The sequence below is a fragment of the Cystoisospora suis genome (assembly GCF_002600585.1).
Source record: "Cystoisospora suis strain Wien I chromosome Unknown contig_2648, whole genome shotgun sequence".
Lineage (NCBI taxonomy): Eukaryota > Apicomplexa > Conoidasida > Eucoccidiorida > Sarcocystidae > Cystoisospora > Cystoisospora suis.
Window position 1 is genome coordinate 66,343 of NW_027155446.1, and position 11,278 is coordinate 77,620.

The following is an 11,278-nucleotide window of genomic DNA, read 5'->3' on the forward strand; positions in this document are numbered from 1 at the left end:
TTTCCTGAAATCTCCAGCTGGATGGTGCGGCGGCTTTCTTCGCATATCTGGACATCCGCCCCCGCATCATTGCCAGATGCTGCATCGGTGATACAGCGCGTACATAATATGCAAAGACTTGCAAAGAGAAACACAGCGTCACATTTGAGGTGACGCTGTCGCCACGCCATATTTGCAGAATATTCAGCCCTGCACTAACAACTGAAAAGAGAGCCGGCAACCACGAAACGAAAGGATAGGCAGGTCGCTCCTCGGGAGAGCGGAGCTACAGCTAGGCTATGAACGCCGCAAACAAATTACAGCATCAATGCGCGTTCCTAATTGCGAAGATCGGGAGGAAGCTCGACACCGCCAACAAGGCCTGTCGAGAAAAGCCGATGCAAACAGGCAACGCTATTTCTACTTGGCAGTTCCGCTAGCAGCATGCGTCACTACCAAGAGGACGCTTCGCCGACCACCCGGCGTCAGCAGGTACTGATCGATACATGACCGCTCTGCATCGGGTCGCCTGTTCAGAAGCGCCTTACCTACTGCGCACACCCGAAACTCCGAGAATCCACATACCAGACCACCGGTGAGCGATCATTCGGAAGGAGTTTCTAGTTGCGCGCTTCTCGAGGTAGGCTTCCTTCTTCTGTTGCCTTGCCACCTGGACCGCTTCCGTTCTCTTACGGTTTGCTAGATGAGAGCACGGAGGTCAATCTTTCGCCGAGACTCGGGCGATTCGCCGGTTTCTCTCGAGGACAACTCTTTGTTACTACTAACATACAGCAGAGATTACGGGTATCGAGGTGGCCTTTTTCGGAATCTAGTTAGTCTCGGGGCGTCGGGAGCTCTACCCTGCCGCCCGGTTATCGCTGGGCACCACTGACTTCGCGTTCTTGCTCTACCCCGGGAGTTCTACTTTAGCAAAGTAAGCAGACACGGAGGTTCAAACTACAAACTACTGCCATCCCTCGGGCTCGCCTCCTGCTCCTCCGCAGCTGGCTATCGCTTTCCTCGGGCCCTCAAAACACTTCACACCTCGCTCATCAGGTCCAAGTGGGGAACAGAACTCGTGAGATTCAGAAAGGAAATAAGAGAATCACAGTTTGAGTAACAGCTCGGCGGTGAGGGCTGACAGCCCTCTGACGCGGATCGTACAGTAGCAAGCTCAACGGACCTGTGAGGCCGTCCATAAGATTTCCTTACTGATCAACCGGAAACTCAATAAACAATGGGAAACTGTCTCGGGCTTCATTCTGAGCTCGAAACAGCAAACAGAGGACTGAAAAGTCTGAAAACTTTCAGCGGTCACTCCACCAACGAAAAAACAACTTCGATGTCACTTCGAGGGCCGGTCACGAGCGATCTACAGAATCCGCAGTGAGTGATATTGTCTTAGCCCCCCAGATGATACCGAGAACGAAGGGAAAGCCCTGCTGTTGAAGAAAAAACAACTCACAGTCTATTCTTTGACGACTATCACAGACGTACCCACTGTCCATCTTGTGTGACTTGACAGTGACGGTGACAGCATCTGTGTGAGGCCCGTAGAATCGACTGGCAAATATCTCAACAATTCGTCATATGGCAAATAGAACCATTGGTGAATCAAAAAAAACCATGGCCGTTCAGTGACTTCAAAGGGTTGTCCCATACAGCGCTCCCGCGCAGAGAGCAGCCACCCATACAACGGTGAGACCACCTGCTCCTGCCATGATGGTTCTCGCTCCACTCGTTGATGACGTCGTTGTCGACGTGGCTGTGGTACCGTCAACCGTTATGATCACCTTGCAGGCTTCATTGTTCGCGCTGTTTTGACATTTGTAGCATAGAGTTGTAGTTTTCTCTGGAAACGTCGAAATCGAGAGTGTATGTCTCTGCTTCTCTAGACTGGTACCTGAAGTCAATGTAGCCTTCGAGATCAACGTACTAAGTTTAGTCTCCTTTGTACAACTCTCGTCGCTGAACACGTCTGTTGGAGCGGCAGGGTTGAGTGTCGACACGTTATCTCCACACGCGAAGGTAGCCTCGTTGGTGGGAGCTGTAAGGCGTACATTTACCGTCTTACCGGCTTCTGTACATTGCCTGTCTTGGCCTGCTCGGAACAGAAAGACCCATTCAAAGAGGCGGACCCCCTACAGACGCAGTCCGCGACTTAAGTAGCATCTTCTAGAAGTCTCGCTGGACGGTGCCTGGGGTGTGTGCAAACTGGATACTGTCTCTCTGGGGCCATGCCTGCAGTATCCCGCACCAATAGATAGACTTGCGAGAAAGCAAATGCCTTCGACTCGTCGAGGATTCACCCAACGAAGAAATAGAGATGCTATCTGTAGATTTCAGAGTTATTCAACCTGGTGCACCACACTAAATCCCGCGCACACCCTGTCACCTGGAAAACACCACGATCTTAGGGAAATGACTGGAGTGACCCCAACGCATCATCCTTCTGCGTGCCGCAAATTATATGCAGCTGAAACAAGCTATAGTTACACTCCAACTTCATTTCTCAGGCAAAACAGATCCCAAGTACGGAGACAGAGAGTAATCTGAGACTTCACCGGTTGAGGACTCCCTGATACACACAAATGAACCACCTATGCCAGCTTGCGTCTGCGCGATAGTCACGCTGTAGTCACACTCGTCACCAACATTATTACGTTGACGGACGCGATAGCTCCGTTATTCTAATGTGGCTCCTCCCTATCTCATGGTGGGAAGACGAGGGCAGAGAACTGAAGCTTACTGATGGCAGGGCTGCCTTTTATCTTCACCTCCACGATGCACTCCTTCGCAGTCGCTCTAGTAGGGGGCTCGGTATCCGTGCAACGAAAGTACGCCGCTCCATTCGCAGTGGGGATTTTCGTCATTTCTACTGTGTATACTTTGCTTGAGCCATCGAAGCTGATTCCCGCACCTTCAGGAAGGGCCCCCTGATTTTTGCAGGCAGCTTCTGTGAAGCAGCTGGTCCCCTTTTCACCTGGGGGAATCTTAGGCAGTAAATGAATAAGCGATTCGCCACACTTGAACTTCACGAGTGGAGTTCTTCCTGAAATCTCCAGTTGGATGGTTTTGTCGGCGCATGTTTGGACATTCTCCCCGGCTTCACCGCCAATAGGGCCACCGGTAACACAGCGGGCCCATAGTATGCAGAGACTTGCAGCGAGAAACAAAGCACTACGTTGGGGGTGTTGCCACACCATATTTGCTCAATGTTCGGGCCTGCACTGAAAACTCCAGGGGGAGTGGGCAAGGAGGAAGTGAAATGGTAGGCCGGTCGCTTTTCCGGAGAGAGGAGCTACATAGAGAGCGTGAACAACGCAAACAGAAAAATAACAGAATCGATTCACGTCCTTACATGCGAAGATCGGGCGCAAGCTCAACGGCGGCGTCAAGGTCCGCCAGTAGACGCCGATGGACGACAGGTACGGCTCTTTCTACTTGACGGTACAGCTAGCAGCGTGCGACACCAATCGAGAGGCGTACGGACGCGTGTCTGCTTGGCGCGCGGTCACCAGGCAGGTACGCCGTGCCATGCATCGCCTCAACAGGCGCTGAACCATCCATGAACATCCTCCATCGAGTGTTCGGTTCACACGCTCCTCACCTATTGCGACTACCCGGAACTGGAATGCTTTGCACCACGAGATCACCAGTGAGCAGTCATTCGGCAAACGTTGGTGGCACGCGCTTCCTTCTTCTGTTTTCTAGCCGCCTTAACCCCTCCCCATCCGCGTCTGACCGTCAGCTGGATGAGAGCACGTAGGTCACCGCCGAGATCACAGCGATTCGCCAGTGTGCCGACCGAGCACAGCTCTTTGTCACCGCTAGCATACAGCAGGCACTTCGCGTCTCCGGGTGGTCTTTTTCTAAAAAGCAATAAAGCTCCGAGCTTGTGTGTCCGCGGTCACGGGCGGCATACCAGGTGGAGTGAACGGGACGGTGCTTCTCGCCAGTCATCCGGTGCGAAGCTCCGGCGTTCTGGTGAATTCTCCCAGAAAAGGTTGAGGACGCTGTGCTTGGGTACAAGTGAACCTCTTCGTTGGACGCCGGTCGCGTACACCTCATGACCTCTTGACCGCAACAGTCTGGTGATGAGTCAGCTGTGTACCCTCTGTCCAAGCAGTCTGAATTCCCGTTCTATGTGCTACTACCTGTGCCGACCGCACCCTAGGACACTTCCAGCACTCCGCTACGGTTCGATGTTCCACAAGGGTGCGACAAGGACTGTAGGGGGGACCCCACGACACCACTCAGAGGGTAAATTCACGGGTCATCCAGAAGAGAGAAAGAAAACGGGCCTCGGCACGACCGGAGGTTCACCCTGTCGCCCGGTGATACCGGTGACTTTGCGTTCCCGCTCCCCCGCGGGAGTTCTACTCTTATGAAATACGTAGATACCTTAGTTGAAGCTACAAAACAGAAGGCTGGAAAGACTAACTCACTACTACTCTCTCCCTGGCTCGCCTCCTGCTCCTCGCCGCTGGCCACCCCCCTTTTCAGAAGCCTGCAACACTTCGCCTCTCGACCCTGAAACTCGAGTGGGGAACAGAGCTCGTGAGCTTCTAGTCCGAAAGGAAACCAGGGAATTGCAGCTTAGTGTAGCGGCTCGATATGAGGGGTAACAGACCTCTGTGGCAGATCGTGCAGCAGACATCTCGACGGACCTGTGCGCGCAGACCGCCCATAAAGATATCATTACCGATGAACCGAAAACTGAAGAAAGATCGACAACTGTCTCGGGCTCTGCTGTGAGCTCGAAACAGCAGACATAGGACTGAAAAGCTCAGAAACTCTCAGCAGTCACTCTACCAACGAAAAAACAACGTCGATGCGAGCGCGGCAAAATCCACAACATCACCAGAAAGTGGTAATTCATTGTCCCCTAGTTGACACCGATGAAAAACGAAAGTGGCACTGTTACAGAAAGAAGAGCCCTGCAGCCTATCCATTGCCGGCTACTGTTGACGTATCCGTTGCCCATCTTGCACGAGTTGTCACTGATGGCGACAGCTCCTGTCCGAAGCCTGTAAAACCGTCCCACGAATAGCATTACACAGGCTGTTAACAACTCGTTCTGTGACAAATAGAGGCATTCTTAATCAAAGGATAAGGACCCGCGACACCTGCAGAATCTGGTTCGAAAAGGCTCGCGAATCCCTGTCAACCATCCCTGGCACATCGTGACCAAACAACCCAAATCACCAAAACCTTGGCCGACCAATGACTTCAGAGGTATCTCCCATACAGCACGGTTGTAGAGAGAGCAGCCACCGATACAACGGCGAGACCACCTGCTTCCGCCACGACGCTCGCAGCTCCACTTGTAGATGCAGTTGTTGTCGACGCGGCTGAGGCGCTGTCAACCGTTATGATCACCTTGCAGGCTTCATTGGCCCCGCTGTCTTGACATTTGTAGCATAGAGTTGTAGTTTTCTCTGGAAACGTTGGAATCGCCAGTGTATGTCTCTGCTTCTCTAGACCGGTACCTGGAGTCAGTGTAGCCCCCGGGAGCAACGTATCGAGTTTGGTCTCCTTTGTACAACTCTCGTCACTGAAGACTGTTGAATCGGCAGGGGCAAGAGTCGTCAAGGTACCTCCGCAAACGAAGGTAGCCTCGTTGGTGGGAGCTGTCAGGCGTATATTTACCGTCTGATCGGCTTGTGTACATTGCCTGTCTTCGCCTGCTCGGAACACAGGAAATCAAGTCAACGACAACAAGCTACCTACACACGCAGTCGACTGCGTACATAGCATCGTTCCAGATATCTCGCTTGACCGTGCTTCTGGAGCCACCGTGCTGTCTGCAAACTGGATACCCTTTCTCTGAGGCCTGCCTGCAGTCCCCCACACCAACAGATAGACTCGAGAAAAAGCAAATACACTTTACCCGTGAAAGATTCAACCCGTGAAGACAAAGACGCTATCTGTACACTTCAGGGATATTCAGCCCGATCTCCCGCGTTCAATCCTGCAAATTACTCTGTCTCCAGCAATCTCTCTGAAGAATAACTGAAGTGAAGCCGAAGGCTAAGATTCTTTCCCCCGCAAAATCAATACGCAGCTGACACGAGTTGGACCTTGAGACACGCCACGTTTGTTTCTCAGACAGCAGCTGCCCAGCACGGAGAGGCAAGCGGGCATCCCAACCTCTGTCGGCTGCATGGCGCTGACACACACATTTAAAAGCGCGTACACTCGGATTGCGGGTAGTCCCGCTATAGTGGCATTGACCATCATCATTGTTAAAGTCAGGGAGGGAATGGCTTCTTTATCCTGATGGAGCTTGTCCTATGTTACTGTGAGAAGCCGAGGGCAAAGAATTGAAGCTTACTGATGGCAGGGCTGCCTTTTATCTTCACCTCCACGATGCACTCCTGTGCAGCCTTTTCCACAAGGGCGTCGGTATCCGTGCAACGAAAGTACGCGGCTACATCCGCAGTAGGGATTTTCGTAATTTCTACTGTGTATACTTTGCTTTGGTCTTTGAGCGCGGCCTCCGTGATCTTCCCGCCTTCAGGAATTGTCCCCGTCCCTGTGCAGGAAGCATCTGTGAAGCAGGTGGTCCCCGTACCTCCGCTTATTTTAGGCAGTAGATGAGTGAGCCCCGGATCACATTTGAACTTCGCGAGTGGACTGCTTCCTGAAAGCTCCAGCTGGATCTTCTTGCTCGCGACAAGACATGTCGGGACATTCTCCCCGTCTGCGTTGCCAGGAGCGCTGTCGGGAACACACCGGGCATACAGTATGCAGAGAGTTGCAACGATGAAGAAAGCACCACACTGCCGATGACGGTATTGTCGCACAGCCATATTTGCAGAATATTCAGGCCTGCGCTAAAAATTTCAAAGGGACTCAGAAACCAAGAAGTGAAGGGATAGGCGGTTCGATTCTCGGGAGAAAGGAGCTATAGCTAGAGTATGAACGTCGCAAACAAATAACAGAAGCGTCAATGCATGCTCCTGCTTGCGAAGATCCGGAGAAAGCTCGACGCGGAAGTCAAGTCCCGTCAGTAGACGATGATTCTCGACAGGTAGGGCTATTTCTACTTGGCAGTTTAGCTAGCTGCATGCGACGCTAACAATCGAAAGGCGGACGAACCGGTGTGTGCTTGACGCGCGGTCTCCCGGTCGGTACAAGGATTCATGCATCACCCGGCGTCAACAGCCACTAAACGGTACGTGGCCATCGTCCGTCGGGTGTCTTCTTTACAAGTGCCTCACCTACTGCGGGTATCCGCCAAGTTCGAGAACCCACCTTACCACACCACCGGTGAGCGGTCGTTCCGCAAGAGTTTGTGGCTGTGCGCTTCTCGAGGTGGGCTTCCTTTTTCTGTGTTCTAGCCGCTGGACCCCTCCCGTTTGCCGGATGTTTGAGGACGAAGGTCCATCTTTCGCCGAGATTTTGGCGACTGGCCGGCGTCCCGCTCGAAGACAACTCTCTGTCACTACTAACATAAGGACTTCGGGGATCGATATGGGCTTCTTCGGAAAGTCAACCAAGCCGCCGGTTTCATTAAGGCCGGCACACCAGGTGGTGGAAGATTATACTTCTCACCACTCACCCCTCGGGAGACTCCCGCCTTCCTGTGATTTAAACCGATGAGGATAGTAAGCCGACCTGTGTTTGCGTCCAGGTGAAGCGGGATATCTGTTGGCTGATTCTCATTAGCCCCTCGCAGCAGCAGACCGGAGATGAGCCAACTGCGTACTCTCTGTCCAGCAGTCTGACTTCCCGTCCTATGTGCTCTACCTGTGCTGACCGCGCGCTAGGACACTCGTAGAACTGCGCTGCGGTTCACCATTGCCGACAGGTCCGACAAGGGCTAGCATTCCACTTTAGGTGACTCCAGCACACCGCTGACAGAGTAAATCCAAGACAAAAAGAAAGTCTGGGGGCGTCGGAGCCCCGCCCTGTCGCCCGGTGATCGATGGATACCACTGACTTCGCGTTCTCGCTCTCCCGTGAGATTCTATTTTTGCAAAGTAGTCTGATTAGACACGTAAGTTAGAAATTCAAAAACACTGAGAAGCTCTGCTTTACTCCTGGTCTCTGTGGCTCGCCTCCTGTTCCTCTCCAGCTGGCTAGCCCTTTCGCAGGCCCTCGCAGCACTCCTCCTCTCGAGGCCCAAGTGGGGGACAGAGCTCGCGAGGTTCTAGCCAGAAGGGGGAAACCAGGGAATCGCAGTCTGAGTAACAGCCCAATGATGACAGCTAACGGACCTCTCACCCGGATCGTCCTCACGAACGTGTGAGGCCGTCCATAACATTTCCTTACTGATCAACCGGAAACTCAATAAACAATGGGAAACTGTCTCGGGCTTCATTCTGAGCATTCAACAGCAAATAGAGGACTGAAAAGTCTAGAACCCTCCAGCGGTCACTCTAGCAAGGAAAAAACAACGCCGATGTTACCCCTAGGGCCGGTCACGAGCGATCTACAGAATCCGCAGTGAGTGATATTGTCTTAGCCCCCCAGCTGATACCGAGAACGAAGGGAAAGCCCTGCTGTTGAAGGAAAAACAACTCACAGTCCATTCTTTGACGACTATCACAGACGTACCCACTGTCCATCTTGCGTGACTTGACAGTGACGGTGACAGCATCTGAGTGAAGCCTGTAGGATGGACTGGCAAATAAATTTGAAAAGTTAGCAACTCGTCGTATGGCAAATAGAGACATTCTTAGCCAGAGTATGGAGAAACGTCACACCTCTTGCAAAAGGGTCTCGTCTCTGCCATCCATCCCCGGAACGCCGTGACCAGAGATGCTTAATAACACCATGGCCGTTCAGTGACTTCAAAGGGTTGTCCCATACAGCGCTCCCGCGCAGGGAGCAGCCACCCATACAACGGCGAGAACACCTGCTCCTGCAATGACGCTCCTCGCTCCACTCGTTGGTGACGTCGTTGTCGACGTGGCTGAGGCGGCGTCAACCGTTATGATCACCTTGCAGGCGTCATTGGTCCCGCTCTTGTGACATTTGTAGCATAGAGTCGTCTTCTTCTGTGGGAACGCTGAGAGCGCGAATTTGTGCAGCTCTAGATTCGTTCCTCGAGTCAAGGAAGCACCCGGGATCAGAGTCGCAAGGTCGGCCTCGGCTGTACAATTCTCGTCGCTAAAAACTCTTGTTGGAGACTCAGGGGCAAGAGCCATCACCTCCCTTCCACAAGCGAAGGTTGCCTCATTGACAGGGGCTGTCAGGCCTATCTTCACTGTGCTGCCGATTGTAGTACATTGTCTGTCTTCGCCTGCCCGGGGCACACAGATCCACGCAAGAAAAAGAAGTCTCCTCTCAAATCCAGTCGAGCACAGGAATGCCCCCAATATCACCTCACTGTACTCAGGAATCTTGCGGTACGCCTACTGAGCACTCTTGTATGCAGCCACTGCTCACAGGTGAAAACACAAGACTCCGAAGAAAGCCATGACCCCTCCCCATGACGGCTAGTCGGAGTCGCTCCCTGTGCAATACAATCATGGCCTGTTTACACTAATGGAGAGCTAGCCACGCAAACAACTTCCGAGCTGCTGCACATGGATCAAGAAAACAGTACAAACACATGTAGGGTGAAGAGAAGAAAGCCGAAAGGTGCATACTCCTTCGCGATGGAGAAATAAGCATCCAGTACACGTGGCAGAGTCTGGGAGTGTTGAGACCTTGCAGTTATGCTCCAGGACAAACAGCTACTCAGTGACGGCAAACGAAGAAATATCTGTTACTGTCCGGTCTAAGGAGTTCGGTGGCACATGCAATAGAGATATCTGCTAACGCCGCGTGCCCGTGGTTGTCTCGCTGTCGCTCCAGCTCAAGCACGGTTTTACGACCCCACACTAGAGAGCGTCTCTCCCACAAAAGAACCCATCCCGACAGAGAGCTGAAGGACCAACGCCAACAACCAGAAGCTTACGTATAGGGGCGCTGCCTTTTATCTTTATCGTCACCAAGCACTTTTCGCCAGCCTTCTTAGGATCGGGGTCACCCGAGCAAAGAAAGTATGCCGTTGTATCGACAACGGGAACGTTGGACGTCGCTACCGTGTATACACTGTCCTTCGACACGATTTCTGCCACTCCGTTTAGAAGCTCGGGAAGCGACCCCTGCCCCTCGCAGCTAGCATCTTTGAAGCACGCCGTGCCCGTCGAACCGACGATTTTCGGCAGTAGGTGGGAGACAGTCGTCCCACATTTGAACTGGACGAGTGGGTTTCTTCTTGAAAGCTCTAGTTGGAGTGGCATGCTAGGTTCACAGGCTTTGACATCCTGGCTGGGTTCGGCGTCGGGAAGGCCCGCCGTAAGAGAGGGTGTACACAGTAAGCAGACGCTCGCAACGAGAAAGAAGAGAGCACTTCGGCAATGACGCTGTTGCCCGGCCATACTAGGAAAGAAACTTGAGGAGTTCTAAAGAAGTCCTACCAGAGACTGCGAGGTGCCGGAAACCCGTGAACAGGCACGTAAGAGGGTTCCTCAAGGAAACAGCCAGTCTAGAATACGAATGGCCGCGAACAAATTCTAAAATCCTCCACCCGCCGGCAGAATGGTGAGCGCTCTCCAAGGCAAGACGTAGTTCCCGAGGCAGAAACCCGTCCGGGTATGGCAAAGCTAAGCCGCCAAATCAGCTAGCTGCATGCGACAATGCCAGTCGACGCCTGCTGAGACGCACGTCGCCGTTCCACTGTGACGCAACTAGCTAAACGTACTACGCCAGAAGTGCTGGTCAGCCCGAGCCGAAGCAGTGGCGAAACCGTCCTTCCCCGCTAGGTCCGCTATAGCAAAACGCGACCACCCGGAGCTACTTGACGTTCTCCACTAGGAAGCGATGTTTCTGACAACCGTGGACTAGCTCCCAGTGTTTCGCGTGCCCTAGCATACGACTTGCTCATCGTTGGCGTCACGTGGACCACATAGTCTTGTCCCTGCCCACTGGGTGAGAGGTGGGCGAGATTCGACAACGGGTTTCTCTGGGCCAGTGAAAAGACATCCCTGGGCAACAGCCGTTTCCTGACACAACAGCGACATCGCACACGCTTCATGTGGTTCCCTGGAAGACCAGAAATCTCTCGGGCTCGAACTTTTTCTCCGCATCACCCCGGCTTACCGAAGTACCCGATGACGCCCCCGCTAGGCTACGGCCACCCGCAGTTGGACGCCTGCGTTGCTACTTGTAGTGGACTGTGACTACTGACTGTCACTACTGAGCGACTACGCTTGTTGCGTCGGGAAACGGAGTGAGACAAACCCAGTTTTCACACGGTCAGAAGTCACTCGCAATTGTTCAAACACACGCTAACACCACT

The 11,278-nt window shown here is 53.1% G+C and overlaps 4 protein-coding genes across 4 annotated transcripts; all 4 read right to left on the reverse strand.

Annotated features, from left to right (window-relative positions):
* Position 1: 1 nt before the first annotated feature.
* Positions 2–385, reverse strand: CSUI_005471 (uncharacterized protein; the record flags this gene model as incomplete). The annotated part of the gene is made up of 1 exon (XM_068065647.1): positions 2–385. A coding segment is annotated over exon 1 (168 nt), but the record flags the coding sequence as incomplete, so codon positions are not given.
* An 811-nt stretch (positions 386–1,196) lies between these two features.
* Positions 1,197–3,299, reverse strand: CSUI_005472 (sag-related sequence srs60a). The gene is made up of 2 exons (XM_068065648.1): positions 2,729–3,299; positions 1,197–2,080 (listed from the first exon to the last, which is right to left on the reverse strand). Exons 1-2 carry the CDS (start codon positions 3,183–3,185, stop codon positions 1,623–1,625), a joined length of 915 nt encoding a protein of 304 aa, XP_067922388.1. The 5' UTR covers positions 3,186–3,299; the 3' UTR covers positions 1,197–1,622.
* Positions 3,300–4,777: 1,478 nt separating this feature from the next.
* On the reverse strand, positions 4,778–7,130 carry CSUI_005473 (sag-related sequence srs28). The gene is made up of 2 exons (XM_068065649.1): positions 6,317–7,130; positions 4,778–5,666 (listed from the first exon to the last, which is right to left on the reverse strand). Exons 1-2 carry the CDS (start codon positions 6,792–6,794, stop codon positions 5,212–5,214), a joined length of 933 nt encoding a protein of 310 aa, XP_067922389.1. The 5' UTR covers positions 6,795–7,130; the 3' UTR covers positions 4,778–5,211.
* Positions 7,131–8,082: 952 nt separating this feature from the next.
* Positions 8,083–10,532, reverse strand: CSUI_005474 (sag-related sequence srs60a). Its single transcript, XM_068065650.1, has 2 exons — positions 9,893–10,532; positions 8,083–9,232 (listed from the first exon to the last, which is right to left on the reverse strand). The coding sequence occupies exons 1-2, from the start codon at positions 10,356–10,358 to the stop codon at positions 8,781–8,783; spliced, it is 918 nt and encodes a 305-aa protein (XP_067922390.1). The 5' UTR covers positions 10,359–10,532; the 3' UTR covers positions 8,083–8,780.
* Positions 10,533–11,278: the final 746 nt, after the last annotated feature.